Source organism: Erythrolamprus reginae, chromosome 1, assembly GCF_031021105.1.
Source record: "Erythrolamprus reginae isolate rEryReg1 chromosome 1, rEryReg1.hap1, whole genome shotgun sequence".
Taxonomy (NCBI): Eukaryota; Metazoa; Chordata; class Lepidosauria; order Squamata; family Dipsadidae; genus Erythrolamprus; species Erythrolamprus reginae.
In genome coordinates, this window is record NC_091950.1 from 326,030,329 (window position 1) to 326,050,567 (window position 20,239).

Here is a 20,239-nt window from a genome sequence, read left to right on the forward strand (position 1 = left end):
GAGGTTGACCTTCGGTGTTCACTTTTGTAATAAATTTGACAACGGGGCTTGCTATTTTTCCTTCTCTGTTCCTTGTTAACATGGTACAAATACAAATAAATATTTGATCATCAATAGTACTCAAAGCTTTTGGAACTCTTTAAAAATATACTCCACTGCCACAGATGTATTGGTTAGAATTATGCATTTGAGATCTAAAGAAGCCCAGTAAGGAAGGAGCCTGTTGAAAAACTAAGGAAGCAACAACAGCACAACAAAAGAAAAATTGATTTTCAAAAAAATAGTCCAACACTTATTCTGAATTGGTCATTTTGCCTTTCTTTTTTGCTTTTAATTCTGATTCATTCAAGTCTGATTCAGGATATTGACTTTTCCAGCAAAAGGGTAGAGTCAACAGCCCATTATTTTGGAGAAGGCTTCATAAGTCACCCAGGTGAACTTTCTTGCTTTAAAACCTTTGAAAAGGTCTTTAAAAGTTTTAAAAGAAAATCACCTGCTAAATGAAAAAACACTTTTGCTTTTACGCCTGTGCGCGGCAACAATTTGTGAGGAAGCAGGCAAGGCAGCGTAATAAATTGGGTCACCTGCGGAAGAGGCAAGAATGCCACCAGCTGCCAAAGAAATGGGACTTCCTTCGGATTGCAAACGGTCTGGGTGGAACAGTCAGCAGTTGAGTTTAGAAAGGGCTTTTTTCCCATCTAGCCTGGCACCTTGCTAATTGCACCGAATTCTGGCTTGTGGTCTTGCACAGTCTGTGTGCCTTTTTTCTCCCCTTTATGCAATCTTTCTCAGCTTTAGCAGCAGATATTTTTGGTCTGGTGGGAATAACATGCCAGAGGGTAGATTTGGGGAAAGATAAATGAATACGCTCCAGGTTTGCAAGTCCAACTGGAGGAAATCTTTTTAAAGCCTTAAGTTACTTGAAAACCTTCACTTCTGCAAACTTATTGTCTCTGGAATTGCGTAATGCTATGCTGGAAATCTCAGGCCGCGTGGTGGTTCTATCCAATTGAGCAAAAAGACGGCTCACCATTTCTCGGAGCGCCTCTTCTGCAGTAGCTGTTTCTCCAAAGGACAAGTGTAAGCCTCACTCCACTGACTCCAAATCAAGATGAATCTGACTGATTTTCATTTTTTTAAGTGTTACATTTTCTTAACCAACCGTCATCATCTTTTGTAAGGAAATTTTTCACTATGCATTTGGTGGATATTTATAAAAACTGATCTTCTCGTCTGCTTCAGCCCCCCTCGATTCTGATCTGTCTTAAAACTTTGGGTCCTATCAATAGAAACTACAACTGCGAAGAGACTTGTTTATATTTGCTGCACTAGACATAGTACTTTTCTTATGTCAAAAGGGAAAAATACAACAAAGCATGTACGCGGCAGTGGAACATGGGCCTGTTCTCTTCAGCGATTCCAACATCCTCTGCCTCTCATGGAAAGGCAGGGTTCCAAAAAGTGAAAAGGAGAAACCGGTATGCCGGAGGCGATATTACGAGGAAGGCTGGTTGGCCACAGGAAATGGCAGGGGAGTAGTGGGTGTTACCTTCACTTCCAGCCACTGTAGAAAAGACAGGAACACACCCCAGCGAATCAACTTCAATTTAAGAGGCCACAACAGTGAGGTGAGTAAACTCTCAATTACTAATGTTCAATATAGGAAATAGAACAGTATCATCAAAGCATACAGACAAAATAAGTAGATGAAGGGCACTACTTGGAAATCTGTTAAGATAGTTGCATGGGTGGAAGATTTTCTTTGGCTGTGTTCATCCGTTAAGATTTATCAAGCATAATTAAACAAGTTGGGTTTGGCTATGCTATTTCTACTCCTATATTTTTAGGCATTATAACTTTTGATTCCCCCCCCCCCCTTTAAAGACTGCTGGCTGAAAGGTTAAACTATGATTAGATAGAGTAATTGTTATTATTTAAAATAACATAAGTTCAAAACCTATTTTCTGGAGTTGGCTTCTTCAAAATAACATAGAAACATAGAACACTGACGGCAGAAAAAGACCTCATAGTTCATCTAGTCTGCCCTTATACTATTTGCTGTATTTTATCTTATATAATATATGTTTATCCCAGGCATGTTTAAATTCAGTTACTGCGGATTTACCAACCACGTCTGCTGGAAGTTTGTTCCAAGGATCTACTACTCTTTCAGTAAAATAATATTTTCTCATGTTGCTTTTGATCTTTCCCCCAACTAACTTCAGATTGTGTCCCCTTGTTCTTGTGTTCACTTTCCTATTAAAAACACTTCCCTCCTGGACCTTATTTAACCCTTTAACATATTTAAATGCTTCTATCATGTCCCCCCTTTTCCTTCTGTCCTTCAGACTATACAGATTGAGTTCATTAAGTTTCTAATGACTATCATGAGTGTTTGCAACACGTTGAATTACGGTTAACTAAAAGTACAAAGGAAATGTCCAATGCAAATGGGATAAGAAGTTGTTGCTTTGAACTACTAAAAAGTATGTTCAAAGAAGAGGCAGCAATGAATGAACCTGGTTGGTTTTTAAGTAAGGGAATTTTGTTTTTAAGGCAATAGGCAGTGCAGGTGTGTCTTTATTTATATCTTATAAATTCCTCTGAACTAGAATTATGGTTGAAAACAGTGCATTGAAAGCTTATACAGTGGAACCTCGACATACGAGCTGCTCTTCTTACGAGCTATTCGAGATAAGAGCTGGGAGGGGAGAGACATTTTTGTTCGTCTCCCGAGCTCACATCCGGGATACGAGCTGAGAGGAGCCGCGCCCCCCTGACGCTTTCGGCGGCTTCCGAAGCGACGCTGGAAGGAAGGAAGGCAAGCCAGCGCCCCGGCTCCTCTCGGCTCGTATCCCGGCACTTGGTGAGCGGAGAGGCGGCCGCCTCCCCTGCCGGCCCACTCTGGGGGTCCTTGGCTTCTGCTGGGGGTGGGGGGATCCGAACGCTGTCAGGGGGACTGTCGCCGGCAAAGGCTTTTCTTATTTTGAATACGTATTCCGAGTGGGCTAGCAGGGAGATAGGGAGCGCGCGCAACCGCCCGTGCGCCCCCGACATTTCCAGCACCCCCCGAACCCCCAACCCGGGTTCGGGGGGGTGCTGGCAAGCCCCCCAGGCCGGCTGCGATCTTTTAAAACAGCCGCGCTGCTTCTACGCTGACTCCTGAAGCGCGGAAGTTCGCCTTTGGCTTTTGGCTTCAGGAGTCAGCGGAGAAGCGGCGCGGCTGTTTTAAAAGATCGCAGCCGGCCTGGGGGGCTTGCCAGCACCCCCCCGAACCTGGGTTGGGGGTTCGGGGGGTGCTGGCAAGCCCCCCAGGCCGGCTGCGATCTTTTAAAACAGCCGCGCCGCTTCTCCGCTGACTCCTGAAGCCAAAAGCCAAAGGCGAACTTCCGCGCTTCAGGAGTCAGCTGAGAAGCGGCGCGGCTGTTTTAAAAGACCGCAGCTGGCCTGGGGGGCTTCCCAGCACCCCCCCCACCCCCCAACTCAGAACCGCGGCTGGCGGCGGCGGAGGAAGGCGAATGCGGCTTGGAAGCTGGGAGGGGGGGCGGAACGTCTTTGGCCACTTAGCTCTTCTGCCCCCCTCCCAGCTTCCAAGCCGCATTCGCCTTCCTCCGCCGCCGCCAGCCGGAGCGAGCTGCTGGGCTGCGCGTGGCTGGAGAAGCCCGGACAACGCCGGAGCGCTGGGCAGCACTACCGCCGCCGCCGCCACGGGGAGAGGCGGGCATGTGGGCTGGCGGCATTGGGCTTGTGGAAAGTCCGGGGGCAGCTCCAGCGACTCCCCTCCCGTGGCTGCTGTTGAGGCGTGCGGCTCTCCCTCCATTCTTCTCTTTCCCCCTCTCGGGCTCCGAATGCGGCGGCGGGAAGAGGAAACGAGGCGCAAGGCAGCGCGTCTGCAGGAACGGGTGGTGGGGCGCCGTTCTTGTCCTCACGGCGCAAAGCCACACAGTCCCGGATCACTTGCTTCCCCGGCCAGCAAGCCGGCTGCCTGGGAAAGCTCTGAAAGCTGAAAGGCAGCTGGCTTGCTGGCTGGGGAATCAAGCGATCCGGGACTGTGTGGCTTTGCGCCGTGAGGACAAGAACGGCGCCCCACCACCCGTTCCTGCAGACGCGCTGCCTTGCGCCTCGTTTCCTCTTCCCGCCACCGCATTCGGAGCCCGAGAGGGGGAAAGAGAAGAATGGAGAGAGAGCCGCACGCCGGAGGCGGACGCCGCTGCTGCCTCAACAGCAGCCACGGGAGGGGAGTCGCTGGAGCTGCCCCCGGACTTTCCACCAAGCCCAATGCCGCCAGCCCACATGCCCGCCTCTCCTGGCGGCGGCGGCGGCGGCGGTAGTGCTGCCCAGCGCTCCGGCGTTGTCCTGGCTTCTCCCGCCACGCGCAGCCCAGCAGCTCGCTCTGGCTGGCGGCGGCGGAGGAAGGCGAATCAGCCTAGAGGCTTCGCCTTTCCCGCCCGCTCCCCCGGGAAAGAAAAAGCAGCCTGGCTCCCTTTTCCCTGGCCCTTACCTTCACAGCTCAGGCAGCGCTGGACTCCCCGCAGCCGCCGCCGCCACTACCGCCACCTCAGCCCTCGGGCTTGCACGCATTAATCGCTTTTCCATTGTTTCCTATGGGAAACAATGTTTCGTCATACGAGCGTTTCGACCTACGAGCCTCCTTCCGGCACCAATTAATGTCGTAAGTCGGGGTTCTACTGTAATAGCAAGGAAGTTTTTTGAAGGAAGGGTGCTTACCATGAGATAGAGCAGACAAACCTAAAAACAATGCTAAAAGGTTGAAATGCCTGTACACCAGTGCTTAGAGGATGGGGAACTAGCAGAGAGATTTTAAAGTCCTGGTACAAAAGCAGCAAGCAACTATGATATGATTTAGTATTATTGAAATTTGATAGGATGGGACTCAGGATTGTAATTTTAAGGCACCAGACAAAAAAGTGGGAGACCATAAATTCTACTCCTGCCTTAAGCATGAAAGCCAGGTAGGTGATCTTAGGTGATCTAGTCACTCTCTCAGCCTAACCCAGGGGTAGGCAAAGTTGGCTCTTCTATGATTTGTGGACTTCAGCTCCCAGAATTCCTGAGCCAGTCATGCTATCTCAGGAATTCTGGGTGTTGAAGTGCACATGTCATAGAAGAGCAACTTTGCCTACCCCTGGCCTAACCCACCTCACAAGGTTGTTGTGGGAACAATAGGAAGAGGAATGTTGGGCATGTTTGCTTTTTGTGTTAAATCAAGCTGAAGTGTTTGTGTTCCAATCTAATATTGATTTCATATTATTCATGGCCTGTAAAGAAATATAATAAAATAGGTTTTACAGTTGCTAATCATAGGGAGACTGTGACAATCTCCTTAGATTTTTGGAGGGTGGGGGTAGAACAAGCATTTGTTTTTTAATTTGCCATTTCCCACAACTTAACCACAGTTTTTGTTGAGTTTTGTGTGCCTAGAAAATCAATCTGTCAGAGTAAAATGTAGTGTGAGGTTAGGCATATGTCTTCCCAGTGACTCCTGTCTAGATGCAGCATATTTTCTATTTTCAAGAATTAAACCAAAATTGTCAGTGTGCTTAGTAAAACAGAAGAACTAATTTGTTTTTAACTTCTGTTCATTTGCTGAAATTGATTTCTGCAGTCATGACTTGGCATTCATTTCTGCAGGAGACAATGAGATCCTGGAGAGAGCTGGTGAGGTCTAATTAGTTGGAAATCTGTGGTCTCTGTTATGTGTAACCTATTTTGAAATACGTCCGTCTGTAATTGACTGGGCTGAACTATACCTTGCCATTTATTGGCAAACATGGAAGAATAAAGTTGACCAGAATGTCCAATAGGTAAAAGTTTAGTATGAAAGCTGAATCTCTCATCTATGTTATGTGGAATAGATATTGCCTTAATTAAACTAACTTGAACAAGGAGCTGGACTAGAAGACCTCCAAAGTTCCTTCCAGCTCTGTTCTATTCTAAAAGTTATATAATAATAATAATAATAATAATAATAATAATAATAATAATAATTATTATTATTATTATTATTATTATTATTATTATTATTTATTAGATTTGTACGCCGCCCTTCTCTGAAGACTCGGGGCGGCTCACAACATAACAGCAATACAATATAAATACATATACATAAATATATTTTTGCATTTAAATATTTTTGCATTGTAGAAGCACAATTTTATCATTACTACATAATCTATATTTGAAGCTGAACTTAACTCTAGCTGCTTTAGATATAATTTATTGTTGTTGATTGCGAAGTTGTGTCCGACCCATGACAATGTTCCTTCAGACCTTCCTGATCTCTACCATCCTCTGGAGTCCATTAAACTCATGCCTACTGCTTCAATGACTCCATCCAGCGACCTCATTCTCTGTCGTCCCCTTCTTCTTTTTGCCCTCAGTTTTACCCAGCATTAGGCTCTTTCTCTGTGAGTCCTTCCCTCTCATTAGGTGACCAAAGTATTTGAGTTTCATATTCAGGATACGGCCTTCAAAGAGCATCAGGGTTGATCTCCTCTAGGACTGACCAGTTTGATCATCTTGCAGTCCATGCCTTCTCCAGCACCAAAGTTCAAAGGCCTCAATTCTTTGGATATAATAGAGCAGGGCTATTATGTCCTAACATTTCTATGTATTCATCCATGGTTTGCCAGGTTCACATTTAACACTAAATCGGGATTCTTAAATAATACATTATTAATAGTTGGGTGAACCGAACCTGCAAAGTTCGGGCTCGTACCGAACTTTGCACGGTTCGGCATACAGAACCCGAACCCGAATTTTTGCAAAAGTTCGGCAAAAGTTCGGGTTCGGGAGAGCGCCAGGAAGTGCTGCTGCCCAGCTGTCACCTTCAGAAACAGCCGGGGCGCTTCTCAGCGGTCTCCCGAATGCCGAACCCGGAAGTTCGGCAAAAGTTTGGGTTCGGGAGAGCGCCGGAAAGTGCCCCGACTGTTCCGGAAGGTGACAGCTGGGTGCCGTCGCTTCCTGGCGCTTTCCCGAGTGCCGAACTCAAAAGTTCAGCAAAACTTCGGGTTCGGGTGCCGAACTCGAACTTTTTTAAAAATTTGGGTGCCGAACCCGAACTTCGTTGGGTTCACCCAACACTAATTATTAAATTATAATATACTGTTGGCTGAATTAACACATAACAGTAAATTAGTGCATCCATACCTCGAAAGCTATGTATTTTCTTTAATATTAAAGTAGCAAGCTGACTGAAGTTTATGTGTCTGTACAGTATACGTTTGTCTTCAGGTTCTTTTCCCCTTTAAAACATGAAATAGAATAAAAACTGCGCTTTACAGATTTAAAATCTAGATTCACACATAGAAAGCAAATGGAATAAAGAATATAGAGAATAGATTTGTCTTTGCTTATCAATATTATTTTTAACTGATATTTAATTAATTTTAAATGATACGTGTTTTAATGGGGTTTTTGGCAAAATGTCAAATGTAATACATTTCTTTCAGATGTTTTGTTTTTGTTTTAATCTTTGATTGTTCAGCCTGATATTTATGGAATATAAATCAAAAACTCATGGGATAGAGGCTAGAGTAGAGTAGTGGAAAAATAAATTTAAATCTATGCAGTTTCTGTGTGATGCTGCTTTGAAAAATTTTTATTTAATAGGAAATCACTGTTTACATATAGACCTACTAGATCTTCTTCCATATAGGCCTACTAAATCTCTATAGTGAATGTTCCTCATTTATAGTAAGTTTTTCCAAATTGTTTAATTTTTCAATCATAAAACTCAGACAAAATAATTGAACCTATACTTCATTCTCTGTAAATCATAGCTATACTTCATCACAGGGGAAATGCATTAAAATTATTCATTACAAATCTTATTAGGATTTAATATATGAAAACTGTGTGGCATATTAAAAACCTTCCAACTAAAACAATCACTTTAAATAAAACAATGCCCCAGTTTCAGATGTAGAAGTGCATTCTTTGATTTATTGCATACAGTCTAGAGTGGCAATTTTCTTATTTTGTTAAGCTGCCTCAAGATGTTTAAAAATAGGATGAGATATTGTTAATAATGCCACATACTTTCAAATTATATTGGTTATTATTTTGTTTAACAGAGATTCTCAGTCTAACTGGACAAAAGCCAAGATTAATTATTCACCTCCAAGTATTATCACTATAGAGAAACATGGAAGTATTCAGATAAATTTATTCAGGAGAGATATCATGAAAAAGAGATGCAAAACTTGAAAAAACAGATTTGGCAGGAAGACTTCAGGATAAATTACTCTCAATAATCCATCCAACACAATCTGGTTGTATAAAAGAATATTAAGCATTGCATATTAATAATTAGATCTTTTACATCTGCCCCACTTCAAAAGATTCCGGGTGCTTCGCAACATCCAAAATATGATTAAAAACAGAACAGAATGTAAGAAAAGATAATAACATTGGAGGGAAATACCAAACCAATTTGAGCAATCAAAATATGGTAGAGGTTCTTAAGAGCTTTCCAGGACCCTAAGAGAGTGGCCTTAATATTACTGCCTGCCCTTTTTTCTCCTGCCCTCAGTCTCCTTCTAGGCCAAAGAACCCATGCATTCACACTCGTCTCCTAGTCTTACCATCAATCCCTGAAAAGCCACTCCATTAACTACACTTACACATTAACCATACTTTGCCCCGGAAGCGGAGTAAAGACGCTGAGACATTGTATGGATTAAATATAGGGTCACTTTATTAAATTAACATAAATTTAAATATGTAACTTTAAATATGTAAATTTAAATATTTTAATTCAGCTATAACAAAGGACCTGCAGAGGCCAAAAACTAATGGGGCGGAAATTCCTGCCAGAACCTTCCTTGGCAACATTGGGGATAACTCCTTGCTGAACCAGGTGAAGGTAGCCACCTGGATCCGAGCCACGCCCCTTGGCGTGTGGGAGGAGCTCACCCTCCAATCCCCCAAGGGAAATTGGATCTGGTGAGTCCCATGGGCATCCTCTCTCCAATTCCTGATGTTGTGATAACTTCTAGTTCCTGGAGAGAGGCGGTCCATCACCTTTTAAAAAGATGCCCAAAGGAGCATGCGCGGTCGCTTCTACTTCCCATTTCCACCCCTAACCTGCCAACCCCAGTGACCAAAGGGAAACCTAAAACTAAAATCTATGTGCGCCGCAGCCCCTAACCATTCCATCTTTACCGTCAGTATGGAATAGGCGAAAAAACGGCCGCCTCTAAAGGGGAGGCTGCAAAAAATTCCTATTTGGCCCCGAAGCGACCTCTTTCAGACACACTGTTGATAGCGGAGGGCGGGCGGGTGTTCGCTTTGAGTCCAGCCGAGCAAGGAGGAGGTCCTGTTCGGACCGCCCTTAAATAGGGTGATCCAGGACCTCCCCCAAGGCCTGGCAGGCAGCGTGCCTCCTTGGCGCGCTGCCAAAAGCCGAACTTCTGGTTTTGCTGGAAACCAGAAGTTCGGGGCTCCATGGAGCCGAAGCAGCATTGCCCTGCTCCAGGGGCAATTTTGGCCAGCGGTTTAAGCCGCCGGTCGTGCATTTCTGTTCAGAGCGGGCCTCAGCACTCTCCTCAACTGTTCCTTCCCCAAGTATTCAGGAGCCAGAAGAATGGTTCACCATACGCTACCCATATACTGATGCCCACTTCCGTTCCCAGATCCCAATAATTACAGCCCAAGTTCAAAGTAGGTGCCTGATCCCAATGTGTCTTATAGCAAACTGAGCAGAAAACCTAGCCACTACAAGCTTTGCTGCATTGCCCCAACCTTTTCATTAATTCCTTAGTCCTTCACCTCCTTCTACATTCATATTTACATAGTTCTATATTTAAACATCTTTAAAATATAAATATTACAATGCATAGGGTAGGAGGGAAGGAGGGTAGGAAGAAAGGGGGGGGGGAAGAGAAATTTATTCACATTCTGGACCAAGAGACACTCAGCAAACAATGCCAGCAGGAAATGGAATTCAGAAGAAAGAGACTCTCTTATCTACCCCAAGTTCTATCAAGCTGAAGATTGCCTACACACCGAGCAACCTACACCCAGATAACCAGGGATTAACACCAGACAACCAATCAAGCAGAAAACAATACATATGGAACTATACTGGTACTTCTACTTACTTCGTTCCATGACCAGATTGTTAAGTAGAAATGTTTGTAAGTAGAAGCAATTTTTCCCATAGGAATCAATGTAAATGCAAACAATGCGTTCAAACGCATTAGGAAAGAAATAAAAGCTCGGAATTTGAATGGGAGGAGGAGGAGGAAAAAGAGGAGGACAGTCGCTGTCAAAGGAAGAAGGTGAGATAAGGGGAATCAAAAAAATCCAAAACTTTAAGGCTTAAAAAAAATAGAGGGACTCTGAGGTGGCGAGGAGGAGCACGCGCCTCCCATACACCCGGCATGAGGCAGCCTCCCATACACTGCGCCAGAGAGAGAAACCCAGGCAGGCGAGAGGGGGAACACCACCGAAAGGCTCCTCTGGCAGCTCAGAAAAGCCCGAGATGGCCGGGATTAAAGGGGGAATGGTAGGAAACTGGCCGGGTCTTCGTGCCACTCTCAAATTTCCTGGGAATTTTTTCCGGGCTCTGGTTCTTAAGTAGAAAATGGTTCTTAAGAAGAGGCGAAAATTTTTTTGAACACCCGGTTCTTATCTAGAAAAGTTCTTAAGTAGAGGCATTTTTAAGTAGAGGTACCACTGTATCAAGAAGAAAATCATATCCCCACCAACACTGGCAGGGCAAACTACTATATATAAACAGGGAATAAACCTTTGTTTATTTAGCACTGGTGATGATACAATGAAGTGTATGCAAGCAAACAACCAGGATTGGACAGCATCAAGGCCTCTAGAGCAGTGTTTCCCAACCTTGGCCACTTGAAGATATTTGGACTTCAACTCCCAGAATTCCCCAGCCAGCGAATGCTGGCTGGGGAATTCTGGGTGTTGAAGTCCAGATATTTTCAAGTGGCCAAGGTTGGGAAACACTGCTCTAGAGACTCCAATTTTCTGGGCTTGTACAGCCCTACCATCCCCAAGCATGGCTTGAAATTGCTGCTGGCTTTTTTGGCAGGTGTGTAGACATGGCATACTTGGTTTCATGGGCATCTTCTTGTGATAAATTTAACTGCTCACTTCGTTGTTGTTTTTATTAATCCTAGTTGAAGGAATATTGATGGGTAGCTTTTGATTTACCTCCTGGATATCTCTTTAACTTGTTTCACTGTCAGTTTTTCTTCCCTGGAGATTGAAGAGCTGGAATTATTGATTCTTTCTCATTCTTTTTTTCTTTTAATTAAATGACAAAAGCTTGCTCTGAAAACACGAGTCCATTTTGAAAGGTTTTAAAAGAATGAGAGGAAAAGAGTAACTCAGAGATCCTTCTTTGTTTCCGCAGCACATGTAGATATTAAACAATTTATATAAAGAGGTCATTTGGCACTGGACACATGGTTTGGGACATACAGGAGTGAGAGTGAAATACTTGCTGGTCCTATATCTATATTATCCTACCATGCATACAGTGGAATCATGGGCTCCACAGTTGGAGGCTATTTGTGTTTATAGAGATTTCTACAAAATTCAGAATTATCTTTGGGCAAAGTTCTCAATTTAGGGGATCCTGCAACAGGGCATCTTCTGCCAAAGTTCTGCAGTCAAAGGTTGGGATAGATATAATAGCCTATTTCCCATTTCTACTTATCCATTAATGTTTGTTTTACTGTTATTTGCTCTAGTTCAAATTTTGAGCAGATTATAATTCAGAATTCTTAAAAATAGTAATGTTAAGAAATTTAATATTCTGCCAGGGTTGAAGTTTTAAGAGGGGCAATATAGGGTCATATTGGTTTATTTCTATTAAAACTGTATGTGCTGTCCATCAAACCATATAGTAGTTTTATTATACAAGGATCGACAAACCCAGGCGCCTGGTCGCCAGTGGCGCCTAGAAAATGTTGTCTGGCGCCTAGAAAATGTTGCCTGCTGTACTGTATGTATACAGCAGTGTTTTTCACGAGGTGGCTCCTGCAAGTGGGAGCTCCAGGGCTGAGGCTTCAGCCCTGGAGCTCCCACTTGCAGAAGCCGCCCCCCGGCTATTGCCCGCCGCCGCCGCTACCCGCGCACCCCAAAATACCCCCCCTGCGTGCCCTTTTCCATGGGCGCGCAGTCCCCATTCCCCTGCCTGCCTGGGGGGGGGGGCGGGGGCGGGGAGGCGCCGGCAGTAGAAGGCGCAGCCCCCGCCCGCCCGATCCGCTCCCTCTCCTCCTCTTCCGCTGAAAGAAACGCGCGGAAGCTGCCTTTTGACTCCGATGCTTTGCTGCTCGTGGGGGGGGGGGGGGTTGGCGGTGCCCCCGCCCGCCCGATCCGCTGCCTCTCCTCTTCCGCGGAAAGGCAAAGGGCGCGCCCCACCGCTTAGGCTTTTGCTGCTTCTGGAGGGGTGGGCGCCGATCCCCCCCCTTCCAGGAGCAGCAAAAGCCTAAGCGACGGGGCGCGCTTTTTGCCTTTTGACTCCGATGCTTTGCTGCTCGTGGGGGGGGGGGGGTTGGCGGTGCCCCCGCCCGCCCTATCCGCTGCCTCTCCTCTTCCGCGGAAAGGCAAAGGGCGCGCCCCGCCGCTTAGGCTTTTGCTGCTTCTGGAGGGGTGGGCGCCGATCCCCCCCCCCCTTCCAGGAGCAGCAAAAGCCTAAGCGACGGGGCGCGCTTTTTGCCTTTTGACTCCGATGCTTTGCTGCTCGTGGGGGGGGGGGGGTTTGGCGGTGCCGATGCCAAATGCTTTCCCTCCGTGGTGGGGGGTGCAGGGCAGGCGCAGTCAGCCCCAGGAGACAAAGATGGAATGAGAGAAAGGAAAGAGAGAGAAAGGGAGGGAGAGAAAGAAAAAGTGAGAGATAGAAAGGATAGAGAGAAAGGGAATGAGAGAAAGGAAAGAGAGAGAAAGAGAGGGGGAGAAGGAAAGAGTGAGAGATAGAAAGGATAGAGAGAAAGAGGGAATGGAAAGAGAGAGAAAGGGAGGGAGAGAAGGAAAGAGTGAGAGATAGAAAGGATAGAGAGAAAGAGGGAATGAGAGAAAGGAAAGAGAGAGAGAGAGAGAAAATAAGAGAGAGAGAGCAACAGAGAGAGAAAGAACAAGAGAGAGAAAGCATGAGAGAGAGAAAGAACAAGAGAGAGAGAGAAAATAAGAGAACAAGAGAGAGAAAAAGATAGCAAGAGAGAGAGAAAGCAAGACAGGGAGAGGAAAGGAGAGTGAGAGAAATGAGAACAAAAAGGGGAGAAAAAAGGAGAAATGAGAAAATGATTGAGGCAGAGAATGAGAGGAGAGTGAAACAAAAGAGAGAGAGAGGTGATTCTTGAAGCATATGGTAAAAAGCACCCAAATAATAAGAAAACCCCCCCAGCCCACACCTGTTTTTGAAAAGGATAAAAGAGAAAAAAACCCCAGCCCTCAACTGGTTTTGGAAATGGTTGGAGTGTGTATACATACACACACATAAGGGGGGGAGAGAGACAGGGATGGAAAAAGAGGAGAAGTGAGAGGGAGAAGGAATGAGGGAAAAAGGGAGGAAGAGAGAGAAATGAGAAACACGAGAGAGAGAAAAGGGGGAAAGACAGGAGAAGTACCCAGAAATGAGACAGTGGTATAAATTTCAGGAGGGATGATTGATGATTGACTGTATTTATAAGGGGATGTTACATGGGATTGTATATATGAGGGGGTTATTTATGTATGTATGTATGTATGTATGTATGTATGTATGTATGTATGTATGTATTTATTTATTTATTATTTATTTATTTATTTATTAGATTTGTGTCATTTTGGTTGGTGGTGTGCCCCAGGATTTTGTAAATGTAAAAAATGTGCCGCGGCTCAAAAAAGGTTGAAAATCACTGGTATACAGTATATTTTTCCCGCCTTGTGTTTACGCCCAGAAATGGTACATCTTGGCTTCCGTAGCTCCGCCCATCAACCTCGGAGCGAGCTGCTTTCCCAGCGTCCCCTGCGCTTGCGTGCGTCTCTCCCTCCCCCCCTTGCCTCCATTCCGCCTCCTACTCGAACCCCTTCACTCCCCCCCACCGCACACAGACGCTCCGATCTTGGCCGCTCACCCGCCTTCGGAGAGAAGCGGAAGCCCCTCCCCTCCCGGCGTGAGGTTTTGTTCATTCCTCCTCCGGCCGCGTGCGCGGTGACTTCCGACCAGTAACCCCTCCTCCCCCCTCCCCCCCTCACCCGCGTCCCCGGCCCGGTCTCCCTTTCCTTCTTCTCTGTTTCGGTTTCTGACTAACGGTCTCCCCTCGGATCCCGACGGGAGTACAGCAGAGCCGGCTCGGCGGAGCCAGGCCTGCGCCGGGGGGGAGGGGGTGAAAGCGATGTCAGGTGGAGACTCGGCAAAAAACCAAGTTTGCTTAAAAAAAATTCTGGCTCCTAAATTTTTTGGCTGGCTCCTAGATTCTGAACAACTTTGTCGACCCCTGTTATTATATATCAAAATCACATTGTCTCTGTTTTCAAAATACTATGTGTATCGAGGTATTGTGCTGATATAAAATATACCATATTTTTGGATTATAAGACACACCTTTTTCCCTCTTAAAAGAGGTTGGAAATGTCAGTGCATCTTATACACCAAATATAGCCATTTTTGCTGTCCTAAAATCGTGCGTCCCATTTTTGCAAAAATGGGCCCGTTTTTCACAAAAACGATGTGGACAGAGGATGTGGTAAGCCTGCAGAGAGCTCCTGGGTACTGGGGAATGGCAATAATGCCCCTGTTTTTGAAAAAAAAAGCCTGGCCTTTTTTCGGGGGGGCGACCCATTTCCCCCCCAAAAAATTGAGATGGACAAAGGGTCTGGGAAGCCTGCAGAGAGCTCCTGGGGGCAGTCACAAAATGGCCCATTTTCACAAAAATGGGGACATTTTTGCCATCCCCCAGGACCCAGGAGCTCCCTGCAGGCTTCCCGGATCCTTTGCACAGAACATGTTTGTGAAAAAATGGCCTATTTTTCCAAAAACGTGTGTGTTTTTGCCTTCTAATTACCCCATCTACATGATCGGAATAGCAATAGGTCACCATTCCCGGTGCTACCCGAACAGGCCGGCGTGTGCAGAAGCCGAATCTCACATGAGGATGCTCACGCGCATGTGATTTCCAGCTTTGCTTCTGCACATGCGCAGAAGCAAAAAAGCCCCCAAATCAGTGAAAATAAGGTGATTTCCGCCACTCCACTGCCCGCAACTCACCCTGCTGTTCACGGTGTCTCCACCTCAAGCGATTTATCCCCCTGCTGCCCACCCTGCTGCGAGCGGCAGTTCCACTGCAAGTGGCCCACCCACCTGTCCTGCCACTTATGGCGGCTCCATTTCCTCTACCGGGTGGAGCTCACCCCTGGACTGGAGGAGGAATTCTGGGAGGTGAAGTCCATTAGTCTTAAAGCTGTCATGTTTGAAGACCCCTGAGTTAGGATTTAGGGGTGCAAGGGTCTTCAAACTTGGCAAGTTTAAGATTTGTGGACAGGGGTAGGCTACCGGGGGGGGGGGAATGCAGTGGGGTAGTGAAAATGGAACTCCACCCCAAAGCATCCAATTTGCACTGAAAGATGTTGAAAAAAAATGAGGGGCGTCCTGCATAAGCCACGCCCACAGTGTGGTAGTAAAAATTTTGGGAGCCCTTCACTGCTTGTGGACTTCAACTCCTATTCCTGAGCTAGCATGACTGGAGGAGGAATTCTGGGAATTGAAGTCCACAAGTCTCAAAGTTGTCAAGTTTGAAGTTTCTAAAAAGTGTACATGGTTGTAAAAAGTATACATGTTTGTAAAATTATTCTGCTACAGTGGTATTTTATTAAATAATATATTATTACAACATTTGGTTCAGAATACTTTTTTCTTTGTTTTCCACCTCTAAAATCTAGGTGTGTCCTATATATACTCTGGTGGGTCTTATACTCCGAAAAATAAAGTATTAAAAAGCTATTTAAATCCTTAGATTCCAGGAATCTTTTGTTTGATTTGAAGTATTCTTTCATTTGATTAAGTCTTAATGTGTGATATTTTTTTGATGAAGGCTAGAAAACCATTGTCATTTAAAATTAAAATTATGGGACATAACAGGGATCAGTTAGGGATGTTTATTCATAATTAATTTGTGTCTGCCTCAGTGCTGGAGGTTGAAATAATATACCAGTTAATCTTAAAATATCATTTTAAATGAGTCATTCTCTAATAACATATTTATAAATATCTAGCATTGGCCCGCTTTATGATGTCTGACATAAAACCATATCTACATATTTACAATGTTTTCATAGTGTTCACATGATTATTGAATGTACACTGACTTAATACAGTATACAGTTAATGTAGTTTTTGTTCTTTTCAAAGTTTCACATGTTAACCAAACTTCTGTCTCTCAATGGTATGCTGACATCTAGGAGTCCTTAACTTTTTAAGTTCTCTTCAAGTCCAATTAATCTCCTGATTAAGGGATATGATACTGATCAATTAAATCATAAATTCTTATAACATGTCTTAAATTTATTTTAGTCATCATGTTTTTATTTGGGCAAAGCAGCTAACCTGAGTACGAATATAACATTTATGAAGGTTATGGAGTTTCTTATTTTTGATGGTGGAATGGTCTTATTTAAACCTAGTTCCTTAAGTGGGGCTGTGCTGATGTAATGGCATAGCAACTTTGTTTTTTTCAAAAATAAACTTGAAATAACGATTTTGCTGCAAAAATGGAAAACAATATGCATTGCAGAAACAGTTTTAAAATGCTAGCAGATTTTCTGCAATTCTACCGTCTGTTTTACAAAATATCTTATTGTAACAGAAACCAATAACAGCTGTTGTGTATGGTAACCAAGAGGAGCAGGGGTTGAACGTTAACAGGCAGTCAAAAAGAAAATGAGATCAGTATAGGTGCATACAAGGTAAATGAAATACTGTATTAGGAATGCTTTGATTAAATAGATGGATTGTTGCCAAAGGCTACTCAGTATCAACTTTGCAATTCAACAAATGGTTGCATTTGATTGTCCATCCATGAGCCAAACCTGCTCTGTCATGAGCCCATTTCTTTCCTGGTTAAAGATGTATTTGAGCTCTTTGAAGGGAAAACAAATCATAAGGTAAGAAAAATCTGTTCTTTATGGAAAGCCAAAAACCTGGTCCAGATGATGCAGTGAAAAGATCGTCACCTTGATATCACCACCGATGAATAATGAATAAAGAAAATAAATGGCATTTCTTTTTTTCTTCATGTAAATAATTAATAAAGATTATTTTAAAAGATAAGAGTGAATGCTGCAAAACACGATGAGAGACTCATTGTACAGGAAAATACAATGGCAGAGGATTTAATCAAAGCAATCAAGGAATGGTTACACTTAAAAGAGACAGAGAAAGTGCAGAGTTGTGGCAGGGGGGACAGGAAATTGTTGGGGAAGAGTGTGAAGAAAAATAAGCAAGTATCTAGCAGGGTGATTGGAAGTAATAATAAAAGTGATGAAATCATTTGGAATGAAACCGAAGCGAGATAATGTAAAAAGGACTATTTTAGACATTTATATGGGAATAAGTAGTGATATGTTGAAAAGATAGAGATGGAACAAACTCAGTAATTTGTAGCATCCAATAAAAATGATAAAAAGGAAGTCATAAATGCAGCGAGAATTTTAAAAATAGCCAGGGTGTGAGAATAGCTGATGGCAGAAATGTTAAAATATGGGTATGATTTCTTATGGAGCAGTATGTGATTTGTTAACAAGCAGTTCCTGTTTCCTTTTACAAAGAGGAGGATAGCGATGAGGAATGCGAAAACAAAGGGGATAAGTGTAAACTATTCTAGAGAAATTGTTTGATGTTATGGACATTCATCCCTTGCCGAATCATACTTCCGGCTCCTATTAAAAATACCCTTTTACAGCTGTGTAGCACTTCAAACATATGGGTGATCCTTGGCTTATGTCCATTTGCTCAGCAATCATTCAAAACTGTGGTGCTGGGGGGGGGGGGGAAGGACACACCACCAGTTTCTGAAGTTTTAGCCATCACAGCATCCTTACAGTCACGTGATCACTATCTGGTTACTCAGGTGCCTGGCTTGCAATTATATCACAGGGTTATCCCACAAGCAAAGTCTGGAGAATGTATTACAGGTTGGGATATTCACTCCAGTAAGTTGCCATCTATAAAACATCTTAATCTGATTTTCTTTAAAAGCAGTTGACTTTGTTATTTTCCAGTTATACGTCCATGCCTTTTCCCAGGTATTTAAATCTATCTCTTTATTTAAATTTCTACACCAACTAATCATGTTATCCTTTAATATCCATTCTATATTTTTACAATTAATTAAAAATTTATATGTTTTTCCAGTCAGTTTTCTTTGATCTGTTGTTAATAATTTACCTAGTATATTATTATCCTTTCTAAGTATATATGTTGTTTTATCTTTATGAAACCTTGACTTAATTTGTGTATATTGCCACCACTCCATAACCACGCCTGCTTCCTACAAGTCCTGTTTTAGTCATGCCCGAATGGATATCTCCGATTGAAGCTATAACTCCCCCAAATTTAGTACAAGAAGATAAGATTTGGAAATATAAAGACTTAGTAGACAATCAGTGGGTCTTCTTTTTTTCCATCCAGTTATATAATTTATTCCAGGTTTCAAAATAATCTGTATCCGATTTGTCCTTCAACTCTAGTGTCAGTTTGTCCATCTCTGCACATGACAAAATTTTGAATAAAATTTCTTCCTCTGTAGGGACATCTTTACTTTGCCATAGATATGCAAAATTAAATATACTTTATTTTTTCATATTTATCAATGGTTATTCCTAGCAGATTTTGAAAGCTCAGGTTTCAAATTAAGTTTCATCTCTAAAATTTCTTCCAACCATTGTCTTATTTCCCCCTGCCCCGGTAATCAATCACTTGCTTTGTGGTATTCCCGCCACATGTCATAATATGTCCCAAGAGTCATTTTACATTTTAAGCATATTCCTGATACATTCTGATTTATTCTGGACAGCCTTTTTAGGGGGAGATGCTTGTTTTAAAATCTCCTTTTTCATCTAGTAATTGTACATTTCTTAATTGCATGAAATTTTGGTGAATGTACAATATATCTACAATGTGGATAGCCAATTTGGGGTCTGTATATAATTTTGCAGTTTGATTTTTCTCCAGACCTCGATTAAAGCATTTCTAATGTAGTGCCTTAGAAACATAGAAACATAGAAGACTGACGGCAGAAAAAGACCTCATGGTCCATCTAGTCCAGTGTTTTTCAACCAGTGTGCCGCGGCACACTAGTGTGCCGCGAGACATGGTCAGGTGTGCCGCGAAGCTCAGAGAGAGAAAGAAAGGAAGACAGAGAGAGAAAGAGAGAGAGAAAGAAAGAAAGAGAAAGAAAGAAAGCAAGAGAGAGAAAGAAAGAGTGAGCGAGCGAGAAAGAGAACAAGAGAGAGAAAGCAAGAGAGAGAAAGAGAACAAGAAAAAGCAAGAGAGCAAAAGAGAGAGAAAGCAACAGAAAGAGAAAGAGAGGGAGGGAAGGAGAGAGAGAGAAAGACATAGAGGGAGGTAGGAAGGGAGAGAGAAAGAGAGCAAAAAAGAGAGGAAGGAAGGAAGAGAAAGAAAGAGGGATGGAGAGAGAGAGAAAGAAAGAGGGAGAAAGAGAGAGAAATAGAGCGAAAGGGAGGAAGAGAGAGAGAGAGAATTTTTTTGTCCAAACTTTTTTTAGCAGCACCCCCCCCCCCCGCTCAATGTGCCCCAGGGTTTCGTAAATGTAAAAAATGTGCCGCGGCTCAAGAAAGGTTGAAAATCACTGATCTAGTCTGCCCTTATACTATTTCCTGTATTTTATCTTACAATGGATATATGTTTATCGCAGGCATGTTTAAATTCAGTTACTGTGGATTTACCAACCACGTCTGCTGGAAGTTTGTTCCAAGTATCTTTCAGTGAAATAATATTTTCTCACGTTGCTTTTGATCTTTCCCCCAACTAACTTCAGATTATGTCCCCTTGTTCTTGTGTTCACTTTCCTATTAAAAACACTTCCCTCCTGAACCTTATTTAACCCTTTAACATATTTAAATGTTTCAATCATGTCCCCCCTTTTCCTTCTATCCTCCAGATTATACAGATTGAGTTCATTAAGTCTTTCCTGATACGTTTTATGCTTAAGACCTCCCACCATTCTTGTAGCCCGTCTTTGGACCCGTT

The 20,239-nt window shown here is 43.5% G+C and overlaps 1 protein-coding gene across 1 annotated transcript in view; it reads left to right on the forward strand.

Annotated features, from left to right (window-relative positions):
• The first annotated feature begins 882 nt into the window (after positions 1-882).
• TULP4 (TUB like protein 4) overlaps positions 883-20,239 on the forward strand; it is an 84,702-nt gene continuing 65,345 nt past the window's right edge. Inside the window, exon 1 of the mRNA XM_070733780.1 lies at positions 883-1,628. Within this exon, the coding sequence (XP_070589881.1) occupies positions 1,377-1,628 (252 nt within the window). The 5' untranslated portion in view covers positions 883-1,376. The remainder of the gene's footprint in view (positions 1,629-20,239) is intronic.